Raw genomic sequence first — 27,193 nt, 5'->3', positions numbered from 1 at the left:
CTGTTCTATTCATAATAGCCAGGAAGTAGAAACAGTCTAAATGTCTATCCAATGATGAATGGATAATAAAAATACGGTATATACATAATGGGATATTTTTCAGCTATAAAGCAAAAAGCAATTATGGATTTTCAGGCAAATGGATGAGTAAGGTAACCCAAACCTGGAAAGATAAATGCCACATGTTCTGTCCCATGTGCACATGCTAGCTTTGAATCTTTAGATATGTGTGCTTAAATGGAATACCCACAGAATTCATGAAGCTAACAGGGGGTCATGTAGAGATTTCAAGGGAAGAAGAATAGAGCAAAGGTGGTGTGAAGGGGAGGGGAATAATGCAGTGGGTTAAATGGGGTGAGGGGTGGAGGGCAGATCACAGGAGGGGGGAGGGGAGGAGTATGTAACACTGAAGTCCTCTGAAAGAGTAAAATGAAGCCTACTAATGTAGAAGCCTCTTAAAGGCATACATATAAAAAAGAAGTTTAAATGGTGTTGCCCTACAATAGGGGGCAGGGGGAAACAATACATACTCCAGACACTCTAAGATGCCAAACAAAAAGTCCAGGGCTCGGCAAGGGTTACCTCTTTTTCAGTTATTGGTCACTGGGGTCCCATAGACACCCCCAAACATTACAGGTATAACCATTGCTCTTGGTTTCCCTCTAGAATGTGATGGTAAGACCCTATTGCTGAAGACACCACATACATGAGTCATAGGACATAGAGAGATCAAGCTGGTACAAGACAGGACTCTTCCTGTCTACTCAGAGCTGCAGAGGAGAAAGTAATCAATAGTCTTACCCAGGTGTGAACCCTGTAAATGGCTGACTGGGTAAGATATGCCCATTGGCGCAATAGTAGTACGAATATTATGGGAGTGTTTTTCAAAAATTGTGTGTGTGTACATGAGTATGGTTGCCCACTGAGGACAGAAGATGGGCATTGAATCTGCAGGAGCTGAAGTTATAGGTGAGATGCTGGATATGTTGTGCTGAGATTAGAACCTGGACCTGTGAGAGCTAGGAAGACTCTTAACTACTGAGCCCTCCAATGAACTTCTAATACAGACAATATACAGGGCATGATTTTCATTAGTTCTATCCAATAGATGAGAAAATCAAGAATTAAACATGAAGTAATTTTCATAAGGTCACATTACTGCCAATTATCTGAAATCTGGATCAAATCTGTGTTCTTTGTGTGCAGGAGCATGTGTGTGTGTGTGCGTGTGCAGGGGTGTGTGTGTGTGTGTGTGTGTGTGTGTGTGTGTGTGCAAGCACACATGTGCATGCATTAGAGTGCACAGGGCAATCTCCAGAGTTGTTCCCTGTCTTATTTGGGGTTTCTATTGCTGCAATGAAACACCATGATCAAAAAACAAGTTGGGGAGGAAAGGATTTATTTAACTTAACCCTTCCAAATCATAGTCCATCACTGAAGGAAGTCAGGACAAGAACTCAAACAGGGCAGGAACCTGGAGGCAGGAGCTGATGCAGAGGCCATGGAGGGGAGCTGCTTACTGGCTTGCTCACCATGGCTTGCTCAGCCTGCTTTTTTTTTTTTTACAGAAGCCAGGACTATCAGCCCAAGAGTGTCTCCACCCACAGTAGGCTGGGCCCTCCCTCACCAATCACTAATTAAGAAAATGCCTTACAGGCTTGCCTACAGCCTGATTTTAGGCAGGCATTATCTCAATTAAGGCTCCATCCTCTCTGATGATTTTAGCTTGTGACCAGCCAGGACATTCCCTTTCAAGTGCTATCCACCTTTATTCTTTCTTTTTTTTGAGATGGGGTCTTTCACTGGGCAGATCCTCCCAGATTAGGTCAAGCTGGCTTGCCAGCCAACACCAGGATCCCTGTCTCAGTTTTCCCAGTGCTGGGAATATGAGTGCATGCCACAAAGCCTGGCTTTCTTTCCTGGGTTCTTGGAATCAAGTTCCAGTCTTTGTGCTTTCAGGGAAAGTATTGTATTGACTGAGCCATCTCCCCATCCCTACAGCCTGTGAGCTTAACCATCTAATCACCCCGTGCACACCGTCACCCTGTGCTCTACATACCCTGCAGAGCCATCTTTACTTCGATATTCACATGGAGTGGTTCATCCAGCTCCCTCCTCTTCTCAGAGGCCCACACACCTTGGTGAAGAATTGATGCTTGGTTTCTGCTTCTGCATTCACTTCACTTTGGGAAATACCCTCCCTGGGACAGGCATCTCCTTCTAAAAATTATTTAAAATATATTCTTTAAAAGCATTTGGGACTGTGCAGAGTGATCCTGTCACGTAGGTTTGGGGATGGCAGAAGGTAGATGCCATGCACGTGTTTCCTTACAGTGGGTGAGTGCATTTCAGCTTCAGAGTTCTTAAAACTGAACAATGTTTTGTCTTATAATGAAGAAAATATAAGGAATTGATTTGACTAATAGGGTAGAAGAAGTGAGACAGAGATGGCCTTACTGGCTAATGATGCTGAAAGAAACCTATTTCCTGGATTTGGGAATTGAGAGTTGACCTTCATTTCTTCAGAATCATTTTATCAGAATGGTCTCAGCTCTCTGAGCTTTGGTCATTTCCTTGTCCTGTCATAAACAACATAGAAATTCATTTCCAATATCACAAAACCAGTAATTGTTCAGTGGAAGGTCTGAAGGGTTCAAGGGTGTACTCATCTTGTAACTTTGAAGCCCATCACGCTGCTGCTGTGTGCTGTTTGTTTTAAAAAGTATACTTCAAACCAAGGCTAGCTAGTAATGTTTGAGTCAAAAATACTAAAGAGGAATTTAGGATGTTCAAAGGTGGGTTACAAGACATGTCTGAGGAGAAAGTAAGGAGCATGGCCCATCTGTCTCTTTCACAGTAGTGAAGTGACACTTGGATTTCAAACGCAGCCACAACTTTCTCATAAACTGGGCTTTAATTTGCTCCAAGTATCACCCATACTTATCATCCTTTTGTTGCCTTTGATTTTTCTCTTAAATATATCCCCAAACTCTAGCTCCGCTTCTGAAATGAGACTGTCTTCAGTCATCTTCTTCCTGCTCTGTGTGTGGTTTACTCTTCGTGACCGTGTTCATCACCTGGAAAGCAAAGCCACCTTCTCTCTGGGAGGATAGAAACAGGCCACTGTACTTACCTGTTTTTACAATGTTCCCAACTGACTTGCCATCCCGTCGATTCTTAGCGCTGAGAAACTTGCTTTGTGTGCTGCTGTTGCACTGGGCCTTTGCATCGCATCTCTTCGGCATTGTGTGGTTAGGAGCCGTTGTTTTATCTCTCTGCTAGCTGATGGCACAGCTATTACTTTACTGCTCCATGTTTTCCTCTGGGCTTCAACGTGCTGTCATTAGGGTGGAGAAGTCTACTGACAGACGGCACCCAGCCGCCCCTCTCATGTTTTGCTTAGTTACAACAAAAGCAGATTTATAACTATGGGTGAAATGCATGATTTCATTAAAAGGAAAACAAATGATAATTTTAGTATTTAGACGAAGAAGCAAAACAACCTTGAATAAAAGATGAATATTTATTTAAAAAAATGCTTAACAAGTATTGCAAAATGTGCATAATTTGATTTAATTTCAGATTTGCTAATCATGTATCTGGTGGAAGCCGGCCACAAAGAACACACTTGTTTTGGATCTTAAAATTTGAAGTAAATTAACTTATTAAACTTTGTGCTTATACAATAATGATACAATTCTGGTTGTTTGGGTGACTTTCTAAAATTCTTATGGAAACACAAACTTTGACAGCACGGTTGTTCATGCCTGTATGGAAAATTCAGGTCACATTTGTGGTGATGTACATAGTTTTCTGCCTTCTACTGTAATATTCAAAGAAAGAGAGGGGGGGGGTTCTGAAAGATGGCTCAGTGAATAAAATGCTTGCTATGCAAACATGATAATCTGAGCTTGAACCACCAGGACTCACACAAAGCCTGCCACAATAGCTCACACCTCCATCCCAATGCTCACACCTTCATCCCAATGCTTCTACCTCCATCCCAATGCTCACACCTCCATCCCAATGTTCCTAACTCCATCCCAATGCTCACACATCCATCCCAATGCTCACCTCCATCCCAATGTTCACACCTCCATCCCAATGCTCACCTCCATCCCAATGTTCCTACCTCCATCCCAATGCTCACACCTCCATCCCAATGTTCACACCTCCATCCCAGTGCTCACACCTCCATCCCAATGTTCACACCTCCATCCCAATGTTCCTATTTCTACCCCAATGTTCCTACCTCCATCCTAATGCTCACACCTCCATCCCAATGTTCCTCCAGCAAGATAGGATGCAGAGACAAGTGACTCCATGGAAGCATATTGGCTAGTTAGCCTGTCATGCACAGTGCTGAACAAACATCAAAAAACCCTGTCTCAAACAAGGTAGAAGGCAAGAACCCACATCAGAGATGGTCCTCTGGCTTACACACTCTTGCTGTGGGCCACATACACAAGTGCCTTCACTCACCAACATGCACACATACCATACATATACACACATCACATATCAAATAAAATCACAATACATTTATGCTTTCATGGTTGTGATCATACTTAGGTTTGATGTTCACTCATTCAATTCAATCAGCATGTATTGATTGCCTACTGTATCCCATACATCCAACTAGCAAACACAGTCCCTGACCTCAATTAGTTGGCAGTCTAGCAGAGATAGACACATAAACAGACAACTGAAATCCTGCAGTTAGACTGTGATTGGCTTTGGGGTATTTCACAAATTCTTTAGTCACACATTTTCAAACAGTTTCTTGGGTCACTCCCACAGATGGCTCATTTCCTCCACTGTGTTTTGATCCATCATAATCTAATCCTAAATTTTCATTTTGCCTTACTTGGCTCTTGTCTCTCGTTTGACCAGAAAATCTCCATCAATGCAGCGCAACCATTAGCAAAGTTATGCAGAAAGTCTGTCTGGGCAGACATACAGACGAGTCTATAAAGACAAGTGGAAAATGTGTTATACAAAGTAGTAGACTTAGGATGATTAACATTGTATAAATCTGTGTCATATGTGTCAAATATATATCTAATATAATTGTTTATAATGCAGACATATTTGGGAGAGTATTTGACCATCTGTCAGCAATGGCTACTTTAGGGAGAGAGGCTGGTAGGGATAAGATTGATTTTTTTGCTTTGTGTAATTCTTTTCTATTTGAGCTTTCTCTCTCTCTCTCTCTCTCTCTCTCTCTCTCTCTCTCTCTCTCTCTCTCTCTCTCTCTGTGCACACACACACACATATGGAGACCAGAGGCCAGCTTCAGCTTCAAGTGTTGTACTCTCAGGTGCCATCCACCTAATTTTTTATTTTTGCTATAATATTATTTTTGTAATTGTGGGTTTTTTTGGGCAGTCTTAGGTGTTTGTATGTGTGGTATGTATGTTCACATGTGTGGGCTCACATGTATGTGTGTGTGAGCATATTTAGGACCATGATTGATGTTGGGAGTCTCATTTGATCACTCACCATATTACTCATTGAGGTAAGGTCTTTCAGTTGAACCTGGAGCTCATCAGTACCACTAGTCTGGTAAGTCAGCTTGCTCTTCTGATCCCCTGTCCATCTTGAGAACACTGAACTTCCCACCTGACATTTAAATTGATAATGGGGATGCAAAATTTAGTCTTCATTCTTGTGTGACAAGCGCTTCAAGCACAGTCTCCCCAGTCCCCACCTTGTTTTCCGACGTAGGGTCTCACTGGCTTTCAATTCATGAAGCAGGCTAAGTTGGCTGGTAGACTGGCCGGTTGTGTGTCAACTTGACACAAGCTAGAGCCATCAGAGGGGAAGGAGCCTCAGCTGAGGAAATGTCTCCTTGAGATCCAGATGTAAGGTATTTTCTCATTTAGTGATCAGTGGGTGAGGTCCTAGCCCATGGTGGGTGGTGCCACCCCTGGGCTGTTCTATAAGAAAGCAGGCTGAGCCATGGGAAGCAAGTCAGTAAGCAACTCCCCTCCATGGCCTCCGCATCAGTTCCTGCCTCTGGGAAACTGCCCTGTTTGAGTTCCTGTCCTGACTTCCTCCAGTGATGAACAGCAATGTTAAAGTGTAAGCCAAATAAACCCTTTCCTCCCCAAGTTGCTTTGGTCATGGTGTTTCATCACAGCAGTAGAAACCCTAACTCAGATAGCTCAAGTGAGCTCTAGGGTGGACCTAGCTCCAGCTCTCACCTGGCTTTCCCCCCTTCCTATTATGGGTGCTGGGAATGGACTTCAGATCCTTGTGTATGCAAGGGAAGGACTTTACAGATTGGCTTATTTCTTCGGTCCTCTGCTTCATAAACATAAATGTGAAAAAAATAAAAATAAAAACACTAGTTAGCTGTTGGCTATGCCGACCAACAAATACAATTACAAGGTGCTAACCATCTTCCTCTCACACCTTAATCTCCTCATCCCAACACAATCTCTCCCAAGACTCTGGATACATCTTTCCATGATGCAGGAGCTCCTAAAATATGGAACATATTTTAAAAATTATACATTTTTGGTAATTTCATACATGAACATAATGTATTTAGTCCATATCCATCTTCTGTTCTCTCTAACTCCCCTGGAACCCATTCCCATCCTATATCCCATTTCCCATGTTTTCTTTCTTGTCTTGTTCTTAGCCCCCTCTCTTCTCCTTCTTCCTCCTCCTCTTAATCTTCCCTTATAACCCATGGAGTTCATTTAATGCTGTGTATATGGACATGGATGTAGGGCCATCTACTGGAACATGGGAGACTACCATGGACCAAACCACTGGAGAAAACGGACTTTCTCCCTTAAGCAGCTATAGACTGCCATAAGCTTCTCAGTCAAGGGTGGGGCCTTCCCTATTCACACTGAAGTGTTGACTGGCCTGATCTTGGTAAGTCTTAAACTTGCAACCATGGCTATTGTAAGTTCATGAGGGCAATAGCCCTGCCATGTTCAGAAGACAGTATTTCACAGCAGTCATCCCTGATCTCTGGCTTTTGCAATCTTTCTGTTCCTGCTTTTTTCCCTTGAGTCTTGTGGGGGAGGTGGTGTAATACAATGTTCTAGTTAGGGCTGAGAGCATATTTCTTAATGCTTTAAGTAAACAGGTATTTGCTGAGTGGCAACTATGTGCTCTGGGAGCTCATGGGAGTTCTGATCTCTGTAGAACTCAGCCCAGTGACTTATTGTACTGCCTCCCTCCACTGTGCCTATCCTATCCTGTCCTCTTGAAGGCTCTTCAGTTGGAACTATTCTGTGAACCTAGCTTTCCTTCTCCCTCCTCTGAGTCTTGTACCATTTACTCAAGAGAGGCTTTTGAAGATCATACTACCCAAGGATTCTAAGAGAAGAACAACCAAGTCCTCTCCATCTGTGTCTTTTCCTCCTTCGTTCAAATTCTGACTCTACTTATGAGGGTACTGGGGCTAGAGTGGGAAATCTGGTACAAGCAGATCTTCCTGACATGGAGAAGAATGCTAAGAAACACACAGGGATGTAAATAACCTACTCAGGAGCAGCTGTGATGCTACCAAGAAAGAGCAGCAGAGAGTGAGGATCCACACTAATGATTCACAATGTAGGTGACTTTGGAAAGACTTCTTTGGGAAAGTCAAATTTAGCTGAGAGTTGAAAGATGGGAAGAAATATCACTGGGTGGGAGCCCAGGTGGGAATAACCAGGTGCAGAGTGGAAGTGGAGGTGGCAAGTACAGAGTATCCCAGAGAGCAGCGGGGCTAACAGGAACTGCTGGAGAGGTAGGTAGGCAAGAGTCATCGGACACGGCCTTGTATGCTACTTTAAGGCGTTTGAGATTCATTCTAAGAGAAAAGTTGGGGGCAATTGGTCACCTTTAATTAGGGGAGGGCCCAGATTACACTTGCCTTTTAAAAGGACCACCCAACTGATGAGAGGAAATGGGTAAGAGAGCCAAGGTGTTTTCAGCAACGAGTGTGACCAGAATGTACTCATGATGCATGGATTGATTATTAAGTGAAGGGTTGCTATTCTATTACTCCCTTGACATCTCCTTTATCTCCACAGTCTTCAAATGGTTCTAGAACTTTCATCTTCCAAAAAAGGAAAGATTCAAACTTACACTGCATGAAAGAGGCTATCCAAATCACCAATAAATAAATTCACAGGAAATCAACTCTGTTTTTGTAACCTAGGAACTGCCATCATAAACCACTAAATCACTTAACAGAATGTCAAAGCATTAAAGAGTGGTAATACTTGGCTTTGTCAAGGAGAAGGATCAGGAAGCTGACACACTGTTGGTGAGGTTGAAATGTCATGGAAAGCTGGCAGTATCTTCCAAAAATAAGCATACCTTTAGCCCTGTGGCCCAACAACTGCATCGGAGCATGTATAAAGGATAGTCACAGAAGCAGTCCTTATAACCACCCTAAATGGAAAATGGCATTGTGACATGGATAAATCTGTTGTGGCATATATCAGAATGCCATATAGCCGGGAAATGAACCACAGCTATCTCAGCAATACATGAGTGAATGTGTCCTGTGAGTGTGATTACATAGGAAGTTAGAATAGGAAAGTCTTTCCACACATTGGGAATAAGGATGGTGGTTGCCTTTGGCACGTGAGAAGTAGAGGTTGGCAAGGCTGATGGGAAAGGGCCTCATCAGGACAGTAGGTGATTTCTGTTCCTGACTTAGTCTTTGTGTGTGTTGTGAATGTGTTCATCCTGGGGTAAAATACTGAGCTGTGTTTTAGGATTGATTCTTTTCTGTATGTTTGTTCTAAAGGAAAAAGAGAAAGCTCAAAACACTGGGGCTCTGGTCCTTGGTTTGTGCTTCCGGCAGGGGTGACTTGAAGGTTAAACTTGGCTAAAGCTTTCTCTCTGATCTTTCTTGTGTCATTTCCTATCCCACACACTTTCCCACATTGCTATGCTGGGGGACACCATTTAACAGAGTTCTCCATGCTAAGTGGTGAGGAACTCTATTTGGAGGGAATCTTACTTCTCTTTTGACCTTGACTTTGGAGGTGTAGTCTTTTCTAGCCTGGCTCTCTTCATGCCCTTTGGTTATACAACCTGCTCACACAGTTCCCCTCCAGGGATCCTGAACACCAACCCCCGCACCCCAAGCTTTAAAGGCTAGGATGCTTCCTCTTTACTTTGCATGTTTTAAAATTGTCTGTACTTCTTGCATGAAATATGCTGTAGCTTTGCAACACTGAATATAACAAAAACATTGTTTGAAATCATAGCCTTTCTCTTCTGACTGACCTAACTACGTAGCTTTGGGTAAATTAGCTAATCCTTTGTGCTTTCTTTGATGGGGGGTAGATGGGGGGTGTTGAGACAGGGTCTCATGCTGCCTAGGCTAGCCTTAAGCTCAGTGAGTGGCTAAGGCTGGCCTTGAACTCCTGCTTTTCCTTCTCCCAATAGCTGGGATTAGATGTGCGGTCCACCACACGAGGCCACATACCCTTTGATCTTAATTCCGTCTACAATGAAGAAAGCAGTATGCTCTCCTCCTATTTGTCAAGAGACTTCAGTGAGGTAATTGATGGAAGACTCGGAGCTTAGACTAGCTGGTCAATAGAGTGCTTGCACACCCACCCAGAGCAGGAAGAACTTGGTCCTGCAGACCCGAAGGAGTAAGCAGTGGGGGTGCCCTCTGGAGAGCTGGCAACGATTCTACCCTGTCCTCTTGGGAAAGCAGCCGTTTTCATCAAGTCTTAGCCCCATAGAGAGGTCAGCCTAGTTTGTGAGAGACACAAATAAGGCAAGCAAAGGGACACATTTAATTTCTATCAAACACAGGTGATTATATTGTTAACAGGAGCTGGGGAGTGAGAAGAGTACTCCATGTCTCTTGAATCTTGAAAAAAATGCTTTAACAAATATATAAGAATCATATATAATTGGCACACACTTTGTTTGAATGCAAACACTGCTGTTAAAGTGGTGCTTAAAAACAGTTTGTTGGCCTTCTCTCCATACAGGAGAAACATTCCTCTCGTTTACACCACTCACTTGCTTAGCAAACCCTTATTTATCCTATGATGCAAGCATAATCTGCCCAACATCAGATCCCGAGTTAGTGGAGTGTGAATTAGTGGAATTCTAGACTGTTTCTCAACAGCCCACACCAACAGTGTCAAGAAAGCTCTAGGAAATCACCTCTGCCCTCCCTTTTCTGTCTCTCCTGCGTCTTATGCTTCAGTGGGGCTTTCAAACAGACGGAAGAAGACAGGCTCAAACACACATTCCTAGGACATTTGAATAATTATTTATTGAGAAGCCACAGTTTCCTATACTTTTACAACTGTAGGCTTTTATATAAGGCAAAAAGCAAGATGGATCCACTACTTTCCACAGAAAGAAACAGCTCTACAGCAGACCCCAGGGTCGCTCAGTTACAGATCAAAGTGCAATGTACATGACAGATATAAAAAACAGTGTGGAACAAAATAATTGAAATTATGGTTACAGTCTACTGGAGGAAATATCCATATCTTATTATAAATACATTTATAGTCTAGGGTTGTCATTTCAATAGGTTTTGTTTTATTTTTTACATATACAGTTATTGAAACAGAAAAGTAAAATGTAACATTTACTAGGATAAACTTTGACAGAAGACAGTTGGTCTGAACTTTGCTTGATGCTAAGTCCTGATCAGATGGCCCCCTTGCCATGACAATTAAAATAATTAATTAATTGTTATGTAACTTTTTTGGTGGGGGAAACTACACGGATAAATGCGAAGCTGGGTTAACCAGGACACAAGGGGTCCATTGCTTTCAGTTTCAGGGGATGAGAAGAGCTAAAGTTGGCTGTTGGAACTGTGCCATTTTTTCCTTCCCATAAAACAAGAACAAAACTGAAATCCAAACCAAGCAGAGCTACATGCTTAAATTAATTTATTCATGTCCTCATTTAAATACCTGGTACTCACATACACGAAATGGAGGCATGGAAACACTCAGCACGCTTGCTCCCATGTCCACTTCCCATTAGTGCATACACAGTATGGGATGAAGCATTGTGTTCTGCTAACAACAGGGACACACCTAGCAGCTGAACTATGTATTCTCTCCACGAACAGTGTTTAAGAATGCTGTTCCATATTGCTTGTAAACATACAGACACAGAAATCAGGAAACCATGGATCTGAAGGTCATTTGCTAATCTTGGTACCACATAGCTAAAATGGTAAACGTCTCATGGGTATGGTAGTTGACAGAAAATTCCCTAATGGAGTTAACTAACAGACTAAGGACATGCATTGATTACAGGACTCCATCCCAGTGGACTCTTGGACCCAGAGAATGGTCTAATCATCTTCTTCATCTTCCTCATCGCTGTCCTTCATGCTGATGCCCTGTAAGCCCCCACCCTCACTCACTGATGCTGTAGCTTCCTCCACAGTGAGGCGGTTTCGGATGGTCTCATAGGTCTTGCTGTTTAAGGTGGAATCCAGGACCCCTTGCAATCGGAAATCTCTATAGGTTTTCTACAGGGAGAAAAAGATAAAGTGGTAAGGAAGCTCTCATCACCAAGGTGAGGAGGAAGAGGATGCAAAGCAGGGACATGTGTAAGAGTCATGACTTTCAGCTAAGTGCCATTTTTTAAGAATCGAGAAGTAAAAAGTCACTCCCTTCAGATTTTACTTGGACTGAGAATGGAGACTCCACTGAATGACAGAAAATGAGAAACTGTGACAGGATAAACTGCACTAGATGAGACAAAGCAAAGAACATAAGCTTGTGTTTATTCAGATCCACAAAGGGAAATGTTTCATAGCTCTTTTCCCTCCCCGGCTGCTTCTTTCCCTTAGGTTATTATAACAATATGATCAGCAGTGTACGGGGCTGGAACATACACATAATGAGGGTGTCAATTGATTATGGTATTTTGTGATTTCTGTTGCAGTCTGGTCTGTGGATTTTTTGCCTGTTATAATTGCATGAGCCACGTCCCTCTGTCTCATTCACAAGATAGACATATGCATGTTGGTATATGAAACCTCTTATGGGCAGCCACAATGATGGGCAAGATGGAGCGCTAATGCCTCATCAATATGTTGTGGGCATGTGACTCATGTCTCATCTCCTTAGGAAAGATCTGTATCCATTTTTCTCACAACTTTATGTTCTCAGAGAAGAAATTTGGCTCTTTTTCAAGAACAATGGTTGGTGTTGCTACACCACAGCTCCTTTGTTCCTCCCTGCAGTTGCTCTCGGATTTCCTTAGGTATCCCAAGGATTGTTTCCCACAACTCCTTTGGTGTTAACTGAACATGACCAGAAGCATCTGGCTATTGCCTAGTTCATATTTTTTTAAAAATGGTTTCTTTCTAACGACGAGTTTTCTCATCACACTGCCTATCATTTCAGAGACTAATTCTCCTCTTTGTTTTACCTGTTCATATAGGAAACTTGATAAATGGTCAAGGGAGAGAATGGTAATGTATTTCAACATGACTCCCACATTATTTGTATTTTTAATAGTTCATTTGATGCAGTTATGATATCAATAACCCCAAGGTCAACACACTTTTTAGGTAACAGGTTACAGTGACTGTAAAGCTAATCAGTGAATGCAGGTTGGTTGGGTGAAGCCCAGTCATGTGCCATTATGGACAGGATGACTCACCACACATTTATTTCTCTTTATAAGGTGACCCGGTTTAGATATTGTTCCAAAGCCATCTTATCATAGCTTTAGTACAAATCGCCTGAGAAGAAGGAACAGCCAGGTAGCTAACTTATTAACTGTGTTTTCATGTGATGGGTGGGCAGGAGGCTGATTAAAGGTTAGGTCCAGAGTAGATCATATAGCCACATGACTTACTAGGCTCTTTGAACTTTTCAGTTAGCTGTTCTGTGACCACTTAGAATAACATAATTGTTGCCAGACTTGGAGAGGTTAAAAATGCTCGAGGAGTTGCCTCTTCATTCAAATTCCCAAGCAGTGTGGATCCTACTTAGAGGCTGACTACCTAAGGGCAGAAATGGTGGCTACTCAGATTGGAATCTTGCAGTTGCTAGTGATTAAGGAGCTAACTGTTATTTAGCGTTGGATGAACAAACACGATTTCTGAATGAGGGATGAATGGATGAATGAAGGGAGTGTCTTTTGAGGCAGGAAAGAGAGCTGAGGACCCTTGGGAATCTGTGGCTGAGGAGGAGCATTCTGGATACTTCCTTGAGCTGGAGGTGGGGGATTCTGCTTCAGTGCCCTTGGATTGCAGTAGTTAAGATGAGTCCAGTTCTGGAGAAAGTAAAGGTCTCTATCCAGTGACGTTTCTGTGTTGCTCCTCTGTGTTTCACAACTGTGTATATGTTTGGTTTTGGCAGATGGCAAAAATTAAGCCTCCTCTCTGACATTATTATCTTAATAAAATACTACTAATTTTTGACAAGGATTTGGAAATATCGGTTATGGAAAGATAATTTGAAAATATTCAGTTGTGGTATTTTCTTTTCATGTCTATCTGGTCAGATAAGGGTCAAATAGAAATTATCTCCTATACTCTATACTACACACACACACACACACACACACACACACACACACACACAAACACACACACACACACACACACACACACACACACACACACACACACAAAGAAAGAAGAAAGAAAGAAAAGAAAAGAAAAAGAAAGGGAAAGAAAGAAATAGTTACACCAAGAAAAGGAACTCAGAGGGTCTGGCAATGCTTAGGGAACTTGCCTTAAGAAACTGACTTCAACATAAAAATAAGAAAATTAAGCTGAGTGCACCATTGAAGTGCATATATTTCTTTTCCAATAGCTGCAGTTACATACTGGCTGCAGTCTTCTCCAGGGCGGAGGCTTTGTGAGATCAAATGCAGATGATAATAACTCCTTAATTACACACAATGGAACTGTAATTGGGTTTTAGTCAGCACTGAGGTAGAAGAGCACCTTCAGGGTGATGGGACTAATCCAAAGGAGACCAGGAAGCAGGGTAGGACAGATTTTGGCAAACTGTTAAGAAAATTCAGCTATGCTTATTACTGAAATATTTTAATGGAGATTTTGTACATTGAATAGGAGTTTTGCATACGAATGTCTCGAAAACCCTCTATGGAGAGCACCAAATGGAAACTGAAATGATCAAAAAACGTATTTACCCCCTTCTGTGATCTTATTATTTCATGTAAACCACTTCGATTTCACACTGAAATAATTATCATTAGTCCATGGCACACACATAAGAACAGGGAAAGAGCTACTTTCAGGGTATGTTATCTCACCTTTGTGATCCTTTACATTTGATTGTGTACACGCATTGTAAGAGAAATCACTTCAATTAGCTAGGAGAACAATATTGATTTGCATTCTGATAATGATCACAGAACATATTTAGAAATAGCTGGGGGTAAATATTTCCATTAAATTAATTGTGGCAAAAACTTATTTAATTAAACCATAAATGAAATTGGTAATTTATGCAATTAACATAATGGTGCCCAAAGCCAGCTTTTAAAGGTGCAGTGGCACTGTCGGGGCACAATAGTCTCTGTGACATTTTGTGTGTGGCAAACATAGACCTTTTTCCTCTACAGACACAGTGTCAATGCCTACCCGCCCCGCCCCCTTTCTAACTAAGCTTGCCTTTGATGTCAGTAAGAAATTAAGCAGGTACCACAAAGGAATTTCTCTGGACTTTCTTGCATGCAATACTGTCTTAAAAATCATCCTGGTGTGTATGTAAGCAGGTACTGTCTGTGTTCGGGGAGTTCTGTAGCTTGCCCATGAAGTGTATTTCAGTAAGCTACTTAGAAGAAAAAATGCTTTGTTCTTTTACCTTTACCATCCTAATTAGTGTTTTCAGCTGATAAATGTGAAGCTGTAGGTCCATCCGGTCAGTCAACCAGGTGCAGATGACGTTCATGGAGCTGTTGTACCATTGCTGAAAAAGAGACAAAAGTTCTCCAGGCAACACATCATGGCATGACTACAGGACAGGGAGGGAACAGGTCACATTGGAGCACCTGCTCTGTTCCAGAGGAAACAAGATGGTTAAATAGAACTGGAGAGCAGAGACCATGATCATCAAGTCACACAAATGAGGTGCTGTTCCTTCTAGACTAGGGAAGTGTGGACCCTTCTACTACACACAACATGTGTACATGTATGGCACATTCCTGAAGACGGCCTCTTGTGCTCTTGATTCTCATCTGAATTAGTCCATTTCACTCAGTTGTGAGTCAAGGCTCTGCTCATTTCCTGATGCCCTTGTCTCCAGGGCTGGAAGAGGGACAGGGTGGCCTTCACCGGCACTTACCTTTGAAAACGGCCCCAATGTGTGCAATTCTGAGAATCAGGTGGACAGTCTGAGGAATTGAGGGGTGGGTATTTACCACCATTTGCCTGACTGGGGCATTCCTAATATGGACAGCAAATGAGGATTTCTCTCTAAGGGCCGAACTGTTCTGGGCAGCATTTAAGTGCCCTGCATTAGCTCTGCAATCTGTTTTAATCTTAGCACAAAAAATTATGGAATATGAGAGGAAAAAAACTATCTACAAATGAGCTCATTTCAAGCTGTTGAAATCATACTTCCCCTTCTGGGGGTTAAATTTTGCTTCTTGTCTGTGAAAAATGCTTGAAGCTGTGTCACTTGAGACTGCCACCCCTGTGGTGCAGGAAGTCTCTGGTGCAGTATAATTTTGCAGTACTGCTCATATATTCATAAATCTCACTCAGAGACATATGAACAGTGTTATGAAGTGTCAGCATGAAAAAAAAATCTAATCTTTTAAACTTCACCAGGTTTCATTACGCTCCGCCGCTTATACCAAACAATTTACAAATAAAATGAAGAGGTGTGGATGGACCTATATATTTATTTATGCAACATCTATATGAACTGTGTACAGAATAAAAGAGGAGTTAGAGAATTGAGACGATGCGCACACTCACACTAGCCAGCACACACAGGCACACACACATCGCACACCAGTGGGGATTCGAAAAGCATAAATAAAAACATGTTTCTGATGGTAACTCCACCCTTTCTCACCTAAAGATCATCCAAAATCAGTTTATGCCTAACACTCACAGTTTTTCTGAAGCCTTGTTTCTGACTTAATTTCTTTAAAAAAAAATTAATTTGGGGTTTTACTTGCAAGGTAGAACTGCCAAGTCTCACCTTGCAAGAAACTACAGCGTCGCAGCCATGGCGTACAGAAGCCCCTCTTTGCATCTTTCTTATCTAGGCTCATCCTCATGGGAGCCAAGTGTGGCTCTCCTTGGAGCCCAGCCGCAACGGGGACCATGCTACCCCAAGGAGGGGAGGCAGCGCAGCAGCCTCACAGCCAGCTCCTGCTCTTTTAAAGATCACGGAGGAGAAACTGTCAGTTGTGGAAACCGTCTGTCCCTCCCCAGGGAGCAGGCGGCTGGGGGTGGGGGTTTCCTGCTGAGATGGGCAGTTGACTTTCCAGAGGGTGTGTGATTGTTAGAGGTCAAGCTGCTTCAGGCATGGACAGGTTTTCCCCTCTAGGGGTGAGAACATTTTTCTGAAACTTTTTTTTTAGGGAGGGGTAGTGGTGGTTGTGTGGAGGGTGTTTTTGGCACCTCCTGCCTGGGGATTCTGCTGCATTTGCTGCCACTACATCTGGGTTTGTTAGCAGACTTTGGGGACAGGACAAGTACTGGATCACAGGTATCATGTCGTTTTATACCACCTCAGGAACTAGGGGCTCTTCTGGGTTCACCTAGGCCTCCAACTTAAATTTACTCGCTGTATGTGGCATGCAATCCACTTTATCCAGGAGTAATTTCTCCTTACATTCATCCTTCCAGGGGGTTGGAAGGTGACCTTCGAGAAGCTCATGTGACAGCATGGCCAAACATACATGCTCATAGCCTTGTGATGGATACATGTCTGGGACATGAAAGAGGAGTGTGGCACTCTGGCTTCTAGGCAGAGGTGGCATTTTGCTTTGGCTGTGACAACAGGCAAATGGGTGCTGGCTTCCCTCACTGCCAGCAAGCATGGTGCAACATGCCTTTTTCTCTTTACTGAGAGACGCGCCACCTTTCAGGAAAAAAACATAGCACCCCCTTCCATTTTCCATAGGCAGTTCTCACTCTCGTAAATGGCTTTTAAATAGCACAATAAATAAATAAAAATTAAAAATACAAATTAAAAGGTAGGCTGCTGTCAACAGTCTTGCACGGTTGAGGAAGTCGAGGGAGGGAGGAAGTGCATACAGAAGAGATCAATGCAACTGAGCACATTCCCACCCCAGGAGCAAGAACGCCCTGGAACATCCATGCTTCTCCTGAATCTCACATCTAGCAGGAGAAGTGTAAAAAATGTATGATGCCCCATTGGCTACACATTCAAAGAGGCAAAAGGGAGAAAGTGAGTCCTTTCCAAACCTTATGCTCAGTAGAGGGAATCGGAGGCGCTTTCAGATGCGGCACAGCCAGTGCTATCTTGGTTTTCCAGCAAGGGCGTCGAAAGGCATTTAGATGTTGGAGAAAGAAGAAGGCATTGCCTTCTAGAACTTTACAGTGTTAGAAATGACAGGGATTTTCACAGTACCCATTGAAAAGGAGGAAGCAAAGGCCCAGATCATACAGGAAGTGTGTGTCTCCAACATCGGCACTATACTAATAGATGATCATCTGCAGTCTCTCCGTTCTGGGTATAAGAGTGTGCTGGTCAGCACAGCCAATCTGCTGCATCTCTTCCCAACTCTCTAACTGGAGAGAGCACATGGATTACTAAAAGCAGGTCCCAGAGAAAGGTTCCTCACCACAGAACCCAGCCAGCACCACAAACCAAGATTGTCTCCATTTCCCAGCGCCTAAGGAGAGTGCACGGCCCTCTTCCGGGAGTCACGTTTGCTGTGGTTGATGTCAAGGCTAATGCACCAGGTTTGTTAAGATTCTTCAAAAGAAGAAATTCATAAGAGAGCTGATGTTCACCCCATTTTCGTTTTGTCTTTCATTCAGACAGGTCTCTTCTGGAGCTATTTCAATACCAGAGCATGAAATGTCTGGTAACATATGCTTTAGCTCTGAGGAAGGAGAGCTAGGATTGACAGCATTCATTGGATATTTTGAATACAGTCATGACTTGTCCATTAAATTAGGACTACTGATTTGAAACTTCCCAAACAAGGTTACTTTAATCCTAAAAACACACCACAGAAGTAAAATTGCCAGTCGACTGGACTCCTGTAACATACACCCAAGGTGGTCATTCTGGGGATGTTGGAGCATAAAAGGATGCTGATTTGCAGCTGAATCTAAGGCTCTATTTAGAAAGTAGCTAGAAGACCAATGAAATATTGTCTGCCTCCTCTTCCCTTTCTCCTTAACCTACATCCTCAAACTTTTCTTGACTATTTTTATTTTGAGACAGGGTCTCACTAAACTGACCAGGCTGATCTTGATCTCAGTCCAGAGCTCAGGCAGGCCCTGAACTTGCAATCTTGTATCTGGTCTACAGTAACCAGGACTACATGCCTGCACCACCCAGCTTGGTCCTTTCTCTCTCCCAACCACCTTTTGTGTTACTGCCACTTAGAGTGGTTCTGTTTAACCTTAAACTCTTAGGCTCAAGTGATCCCCCACCTCAGCCTCCCAAATGCTGGGCTGTAGGCATGTGCAGTGGTACCCTGCTTCCTTGCTTTCTAGTACATAGTATTTAAGAGTGCTGGTCCTAATACAAATCAGAGCTTGCAACCTTGAGCAAAGACTTTCCTCCTAAGAGACTCAGTTTAATGATAAAAATGGGGATTCATTTGTCTTTCATAGGATTCTTTCGATGAGCAAATAAAAGAATGCTTGTGAAGCACTCATGCCTGTGCTTAGTAAGCTGACATCCCCACTACCACTGCCTTTCCCCAGCCACCACCACTACCAATCATTATTATCCCTCATCTCTCACTGCTTTATCTCTGCCTCTCAATCTAAATGATAACAAATACAGAGGTGGGGGTTAGTTATCTAGGAAAGCCACGTGGTGGAAGAAATGGTCCCCACAGGGAGATCCTCGAATTGTGTGTATAAGCCTTGAAGTGACATATGGGTAGCTCTTAGCAATGGGATTCCATTTAAACTTAGGAAACTATCTTGGGTTCACAAAGAACATTTTAAACTGATACTGATTTATATTGAAGTGTTGAGTTAAAATGACCCCTGGACGGATCTCTGTGAGTTCGAGGCCAGCCTGGGCTACAGAGTGAGTTCCAGGAAAGGTGCCAAAGCTAACAGAGAAACCCTGTCTCGAAAAACCAGAGAAAAAAAAGAAAAAAAAGAAAGAAAAAGAATGACCCCTGGAATGACTGCCTTTTCAAACCTTGTAGGCATCCGTTCAGTAACAGCCTGTTTGGCCACGTGCTAGCTGGATAGCCTCGAACACACTGTTTAACGCTGTGACTTTCAGTCTTCTCTTGGGGTTAATGCCAGCACCAACTTCAGAGGACTGCTGTGAGCATTTGGAGGTGATTCATGCACAGTGCCTACCAGAGTGAGTGCCACACAATAAGCACTCAATAAAACAGCTTTCACTCACAGATACTTTCAATGTGTAGCCCAAAGTTATTGTCTTGATCCATTTCTGGCAGAAACTTGGTCACTGATACTCACATTCCTCAGGCCACAAATTCTGTCCACAAGCATACTGACTTCTTAATGAATCCTAACACTCAGCCTGTACCATTATAATATGGTTCATTATGGCCAGGATCAGGAGGAGGCAGCGAAGAACATCAGGAGAGGCCAGGAATACACACCAACATCACCGAAAATGTGGATATTCATCAGGGATTTTTGTACCTTAACTCCGATTTTTTGAATGTCTTAAATATTAAAATGTAATTTAAAAATTGTAAAAATTGAAAAAACTGTAAATCTTAAAAACATGAAAGCCAACAATAGTTGGTTCCCCCTCACTGAACTCTGCGATGAAGAAGTGACTCTTAAATCTCTTTCTAGGTCTCCCCTTTGGTTTCACTGTTGACTGGATGGAAGCTTTACACCCTGGAAACCTGAAGTGTTGACAGGTAAGACAAATAATTAACACCTGACGAGGTAGGGCTCCTAGAAACTGGCCTCCACTGTGAGCGGGCTAACCCCAGAGAGCAGCACAGGCTGGCGCTGGAGTGGTTTCTGCTGAGCTTATATTTTCTGCCACTATAACCAACACTCAGATGTTTCATTTTGAGTCTCCTCATGTACCCTTGACTGTCCTGAACTTGCTAGACCAGGCTAGTCTCTTTCTTGCAGCCATCCTCCTGCCTTTATCTCCTGATGCTGAGATACTGGTGAGCAAGCACCCTGCCGGCTGTAAGTCTTATTGTGGTGCCAACACTTTGGAATTAATCTGATGTCCTATAGAGACTTTGCTGTTAGAGGTACATTCATTTTTGGAAAGAGCCACATGTTGCAGATGAGCGGCAGCAGAAACTAGGCACAGAGGCCGAAAGAGTATTTACATATTCACATAACATAAAGACCATTTATGTCAACTTATGGAAATGCCTTATCAGACCAGATGGTCCTATGACTTAGAGATTCCTGTCTTTAGTGCCATTTCCCAGTAAAGTACTGTTTTGTGCAGAATAATGATATACAACACTAGGCATACACATAGATATTCACAGTAGTGTGCACAGAGTTAGTAAAAACAAATAACTGTTCATGGAACACTGATCCCTCACTATGTCCAGACCCTACAGACATACTGCAAGCATGATACAGTTTAATTGCCGAATTCAACAACTATACACAGCCCCATTTTGTATTTTTTTTTAAAAAAGGGGACATACAATTAGTAAGCATTGAGGTAGTTTGAAGTTTTTTGTTTTTTAACTACCAAATCAATGAGCTGTTTTCACTCAGTTCCATTCTGTTATGAAGGCAAAGATGAGCTACATAGGATCAGTGCTGGTTCTAGTTTCTAGGTGTCTCACAGCCAAGCTGCTCGCCCTAAGCTCTTTCAGAAGTGTGGGGCTAGGACAATACTGTTGAGTCTGTTTCTAATGGAGCCCAGGCTTGTCTTGGAGTGGAAAAGAATGCTCATTTTATGGGCTTAGAAAGTGGCTACACAGACAATGGGGACCTGGGGACACTGCCATGGAAAGCTATTCAAAGACTTTAAAGAAATGGTGGACAGACCACCATTGCTCACAGGAGAAGTGACTTGAAAAGGCTGGGTGGGGTGAGGGATACCATTTCTTAGCCAGTAGAGTCTGAGGTACACTGGTAACCCCACAATTGCTGGCGGGAGAAGTTTCTCACCAGGGCAGTTTGTTTTCAAGGGAAAAAACAATGTCTTGAATATTCGTAACATTTTATGGATGGGAAGGTTTTAACGCTGACCAAACGTTTGGCCTGGAAATGATACATCGTAAACTACAGAATTTTCAGTTAAAAGAGAGAATAAAATAGTAGAGCCTTTGCCTATCAGATGGAATTTATTTTTTTCTCATGAAATATAAGGCATCACCAGGAAGCACTAGAGAGTCACTTTCAGCAAAACAGTCCCGAACCCAGGAAAACCAGCCCAGTTCAAACCAAACTCTGCCGCCGATTTTCTTTCTGTCTAGCCTAGGCCGGCCCTGAACTAGAGTCCTCCTGTTCAGCTTCCCAAAGAGCTGGAGGAAGAGAAATACATACTAGGTCCAGCTGGCTTTTTTCTCTAAAGGAAATTTACTGATGTATCCTCTGCCTCCCCTAGTACTTGACTTTTGTTAAGACACGTGTGCCACCTCATGCCATAGTTAAGGATAATGTTGAGCTCAGTATCACAAAAAGTAAGCCAGAAAAATTATAGTATTTGACCCAGGGTTAATAACCACATCTTCCCACATTTTCTTTGAATAAATACTTGTGATATTGTCAAATATATCCAATATATTTCCAGCCTCAGTGATAAGAGTTGCTCTCTAGTGTAAACTCATTTCTTTAAGCATGACTTCCTTTGAAATTGCCACATTCGAGGCATGTATGCAGGAAAGTAAACCACGGAAGGCTGGGGGCTCATAGCTGACCTGTCAGGGAGCAGTATGGTAGTTCAGTTTTCTCTCCATTCATTTTATCCTAAGGACGAAGAGAGGGAGACTCAGGGAAATAAAGTAGCCCAGGAGCCAGGAAGGAACGGAATGTGGACTCAAATCTGCCTGCTAACAGGATACGCTTTGTATTTGCACCACGATAAACTCACATTCACCTCTCTATGCTTCTCTTTCCTCATCCAGTAGACAGAGAAATAATGGAATCTACTGACTGCTGTGTGTTAGTGTGTGCAGTGTGTTCAATAGCTGTAGGTGTGGACCAGGCTTTGATTATTCCTACATGAGCCAGGCTGTCTTACCCTGCGTCACACAGAGGAAACAGAATCACCCGAAGCAGAAGCTACTCCTCCGAGCTGAGCAGCTTCCATTATCCTGCTGGGGCTGCCTGAGCAAACAGGTAACCAACCTGTGCCTTTGGACTGAAGAGGCCCAGTGAATGCTGGGGGATTTTGAGCTTTGATCTGGAAAGCACCTTTCTCAAGCCAGGCAGAGCCATGCACAAGTGAAACCATCCATCTACGGGAGGAATAGCATTTTCTGTTGGCAAGGAGCCAAAGAGGAAGATGAGATCAACCACACCTCTGTGACTAAGCTCTTCACTGTGTTTTTTTGAGACAAAAGTGAGTTATTATTAGTTAGAACAACAACAACAAAAATCCCACAACCTTTAAAATTGCTGTATTGAAATACTGTAATGAAATATTTTACACTGAGGTTTCAGCACACAGTCCTTACAATTTGTGTAATTTAAGAACCTGTGAAACGTATCATCCAGGCTTTCTTTAAGTTCTACCAAAGGCCCCATGGCTTTGTTAAGCCACAGGCCAGTGGGCGGCTTAGGTCAAACAGTCTCAGGGGTTGGGTGTTATTCAGCGTCCTGATCAAAGATTCAGAGGATCCAAGAAAGAAACCTGGCTTGTGCAAGCCGTCTCTGTCAATGGAAAGAACACTAGAAGACTGCATGCAGTTTATAGCAAGTATTTGGATTGTCAAAGCTCCCCAAAGCTAAATCAACACATTCTAAAAGGGCATATCATCCAAACGCTTGAAGGAGTGGGGCACTGTTGAAAGATGCAATCTTTGCCTTACTTGAGTGTTGCTATAATTCAAGATCCAATCCTCCCAAACAACTGCTCTTCGAATGGGTATTTCCCAGCCAGGGCTTTGGGACGCTTGGCTAAAAGCATAAAGCTATAATCAGACACCCAAGTTAGAGGTTACAGATCAGCAGAATGACCTCAGACGCTCAGTGTCCTTTGTAACTGAAGTTGGGCTGCGGTTTTTCTCCTCGACACTCCTGCAATTCTTTGGATGCATAAAAACCTACCTCAGTACGTCCTTACAATGATCATCGAGGCTCTTTGAGTGGCTGGGTCCTTCCAGGGCACTGCTGTGGGGCTCGCTGAGAAGGCTGACATGACTGATAGATTTCATGCAGTTGAGCTGAGGATGACCTAGTTCCTTGCTTGCTCTCAGTCTCTCCTCATGAGGAAAGAGTCCTTTATGCAGAAGGAATAATTCTCTAAAAAATTTATGTTGCAACTGCCTTTATCTACAGAACTTGCCTATGAAGTCTAGTATTTGAGAGCAATATCATTTTAACTCCCTTTAAAGGTACCTACATGGTATCTTAATATTATGTTATTAAAACAAACAGCTATTTATTCAAGACCAAATTTCAACTCTTTATACCTGAGGCATAGAGAAATAGCCTACCACAGGTAATTTGTTAGCATCAGTATTACAATTGAATGATCAAAATGAGGAGTGAGTCCAAATTTGCACTCCTGACTTAATTCACTGCTGCCTTCAAATTTCAGACCCATCAATATTATTGTACAGGGAAGAACATGAGGAGAGGTGAGAGTCTGGAAGAAAGCAAGTTGGCAGAAGAGTTCAGAGCGCAGCTTACATGGGTGATGTCTGTCTCAGGGAGAGACTGTGTGTGTGTGTGTGTGTGTGTGTGTGTGTGTGTGTGTGTGTGTGTGTGCATGTGTGTTAATGGTTTGGTTAACCTGTTGGCAGATTCAGCAAACTATATAAGCTAGTCAACACCAGAGTATTAATGATTTTGTTGCTGCTAAGTCAACCATAGTGTACGAAACACAACATGTCACAAAACTCCCTTTTTATCTTCCCGTCTCAGTAAGGTGGATGGGTGGATGTCTGTGAGGAGACAGAATTCCTCTGAAAGTAGGTTTTATTTCCTAATAAACATGATATTGCTGGACATAATTTGTCACCTTTGAATCAGAAAATGAAGTTTGACATCCACTCACAGATATCTGCTTAAAGACAGAAACACCTGTGATGGGAAAGCCAAGGCTCTAAATGTAATTTTCCATCGCAAATATTTCTTCAGCTATTAATGCAAACACCACTCTTTCCACAAGCTGGGTAAATGCTATTATAGATGGACAGACAGCCCAGCAAATGCACTCTGGGTAGTGATGTAACTGACAGCCAGGTCTCAAGGAGATGTCTGAGCACCTGTGACGGAGACAGCTTTATTCACAATAGCCTAGAGGTAGAAGCAATCCTCTGTCGGTCAGGAAAGGCAAGGAAACCAAACGCAGTTAATTCATACAGCCTTGAAAATAAAGGAAATCCTGTCATATGCCACAGATGGATGCACCCTTAGGACATTATGCAAAGTAAAACAAATCAGTACCAGTCACAAAAGCCACTGTATGGTTTCACTTATATGAGGGATATAGAGTAGCTAAATTTACAGAAACAGAAAGTGGGGTGGTGGTTGGCAGGGGCTGAAGGGAGGCAACAACTCGGGGGCTGTTAATACATACAGACTTCTAGCTACGAAAGATAAAATGAGTGCTAGGGATTGATCGCAAAGTACCAAATCCACTTAACAATGTGGAACTGCACTTGGTGGAGCTAAAAAAACTTACAATGGCACACTCTGTGTTATGTATTATATACTTTACTTTTAACACACACACACACACACACACACACACACACACACACACACACACACCCCTAAGAAATTAAAATCACTTCTCATATCACAAAGGAAACTTTGCTTTAGAAAACTCAGATACATAGTAAGGTACACATTCTCTTTAAAAATTGTGTGTTCATGTGTGCGTATGTGGGGGGGGGGTGTATGTGTGCGTGTGCACACGCGTGCAGGTGCACTTGCCTGTGAGGCTGCAGGAGGTGTCCTCCTCTATCACTCCCTGCCTTATTCCCTTGAGACGCTGGACCTGGAACTTGCCGCTTTCAGCTAGGCTGGCAGCCAGCACGCCCCAGGAATCCTTGCTGCCTTCCTCCCAAGTGCTAGTATTACGGGTGCATGCTGCCATGCCTGGCTTTTCACTTGGGTGCTAGAGATTTGAGCAGCGAGGCTCTTACTCACCCAGTCATCTTCCCGGCCACTCAATGTACATGTTCTAAGCTGGAACACCTAATCGTGCTTTACAAACAGGAAAACAATATGGCAAGATAAATATAGGATGTTTCTTTTACTCTCAGGATGGAGACAGCTTCTCAAGGTTGAGTTTTGAGATGGCAAGGCACAAAGAACAAATCTGGTAGCATTTATTTGGTTTATTTAAAACATACCATGGGGCCAACATTTCTAAATCTGTGAGACAGCATTAACTGAAGCCCAGGGCTGGCTGAGACTCCTTATCAAGGACTGTCCTTATTGAGAACTGGGTCCAAAGAAAAGGACCCATTTCTTCCTCTTTTTTTTTGTACTGTGTGTCACATTACTTCATATATTTTTTCAGAGTCTTACCATCTCTGTACTGACTCCCACCAAATCCTACTCTCCCTACTACAGGTTTGCTCAAGCATCTCTCAGCACCAAGACCATGGTTCCCCAAAAGGGCAGTACCTCCCTACCCAGCATTGTTCACAACAGACTTATTAAAGTTTGGAATGTGTGTTCAGGAAGCTCTTATTTTAGGAAACAATTAAGTAGAATTAGGCTAATAATGCAAGGCAGGCAAAGCTTTTGCCCTTTGCTGAGAAATAACTCCTACGTGGAACATTTATACTAATAAAAATCATGTATTTCTTAAATGCCTCAAAATGATCTTTGCACCCAGCTTGGCAATTAGCACTGCCCCACTGAGGAGAATTTACTCCCCAGGCACAGGGGGATTATCTCTGTTCTCTCTACCAATGTCTTCTCTCAGTAAAAAATACAGTGTGAGGCTCTGACGTGGAGATGGAAATTTCGGTAAGCAGGCATTTTGCAGGAGACTTATTTCCCTGAATCTTAGACTGTGGCACAGGAAGGCTGAATGCCCCTGCCGGGTCCCAAAGCTCCCAAACCACACCTCTTTACCATCGCCATCAACGGGCCTTCTGAACCCCAAGCTCCAAGCTCCTGGCCTAGGCAGGAAGTGACCGCTGGGCGAAAGGGGACACAGACCCTCCTGTGTAATATTCTGTCTCCTTGACAACACTCCAGCCTGTGGTGGCCTGGGGAACAGACTTGATTTCTTTTCTTTCTCTGCCTACCCTTCCAGCGCCATACTTCTTTCCTCCCTCTTTCTCTAGACGCAAACGTTATGACATCCAACATAAAGTTGCCGAAATAGCAATCTTATCTCTGAATATATAAATTGCAAAAATTGATATGAATAAATCTGCAAGTAGCACACTGATTGTGGCACATTTTATCAAAAAACGGTGCTCAGTTGCTCCGTGGCTTGGGGAGGGGATGGTGTCATTACACATAGAGAAAACATCTGCAAATCCCAGTTTCTTTAAGTAGAACTGAATGGAGACATGACCTCCTGTTCCTTGCCATGAACCCTGAGTTCACACTCATATTTTACATGTTACAGGAAGCCACAGCTCGCCCCAGGGGTGCTGCAAACAGACACGCAGAAGCCAGATGTAGGCCCCCCGCCCTGCTCCCTAATGCACCTGAAGAAGCCGGCAACTCGACATTCAAAAGCTGACATGCTTGTAGCTTAAGGTCACTTCAGATTTTGTAAAGAAGAGGACAAAACCAGGAATGCTTCTAGGGCTGGGCTGTCAGCGGGGAGGCAGAAGGATTACAAGAAACCTGTGACTCTGCCTCTTTCTGCCTTTGCTGGTAGTTTTTTTGTGTGTGAACAAGTGCCATACAACAGATTGAGCCTCGTATAAAGGCCTGAGACTGTGCAAA

The 27,193-nt window shown here is 43.0% G+C and overlaps 1 protein-coding gene across 11 annotated transcripts in view; it reads right to left on the bottom strand.

Annotated features, from left to right (window-relative positions):
• Positions 1-10,242: 10,242 nt before the first annotated feature.
• The window catches only part of Cadps (calcium dependent secretion activator), a 445,492-nt gene continuing 428,541 nt past the window's right edge, over positions 10,243-27,193 (bottom strand). For 10 of the 11 annotated variants that reach the window (XM_052734116.1, XM_052734117.1, XM_052734118.1 and 7 more), the window contains 2 exons: positions 14,814-14,918; positions 10,243-11,488 (listed from right to left, as the gene is read on the bottom strand). In XM_052734116.1, the coding sequence (XP_052590076.1) occupies positions 11,309-11,488; positions 14,814-14,918 (285 nt within the window). In that variant the 3' untranslated portion in view covers positions 10,243-11,308. The remainder of the gene's footprint in view (positions 11,489-14,813; positions 14,919-27,193) is intronic. The other variant, XM_052734114.1, reaches the window with a different exon arrangement.

The sequence above is a fragment of the Peromyscus californicus genome, unplaced genomic scaffold, assembly GCF_007827085.1.
Source record: "Peromyscus californicus insignis strain IS unplaced genomic scaffold, ASM782708v3 Scaffold_12__1_contigs__length_115047231, whole genome shotgun sequence".
NCBI classification, from domain to species: domain Eukaryota; kingdom Metazoa; phylum Chordata; class Mammalia; order Rodentia; family Cricetidae; genus Peromyscus; species Peromyscus californicus.
The sequence above is the reverse complement of the archived record's forward strand: the minus strand, read 5'-3'. Positions and strand labels throughout refer to the sequence as shown.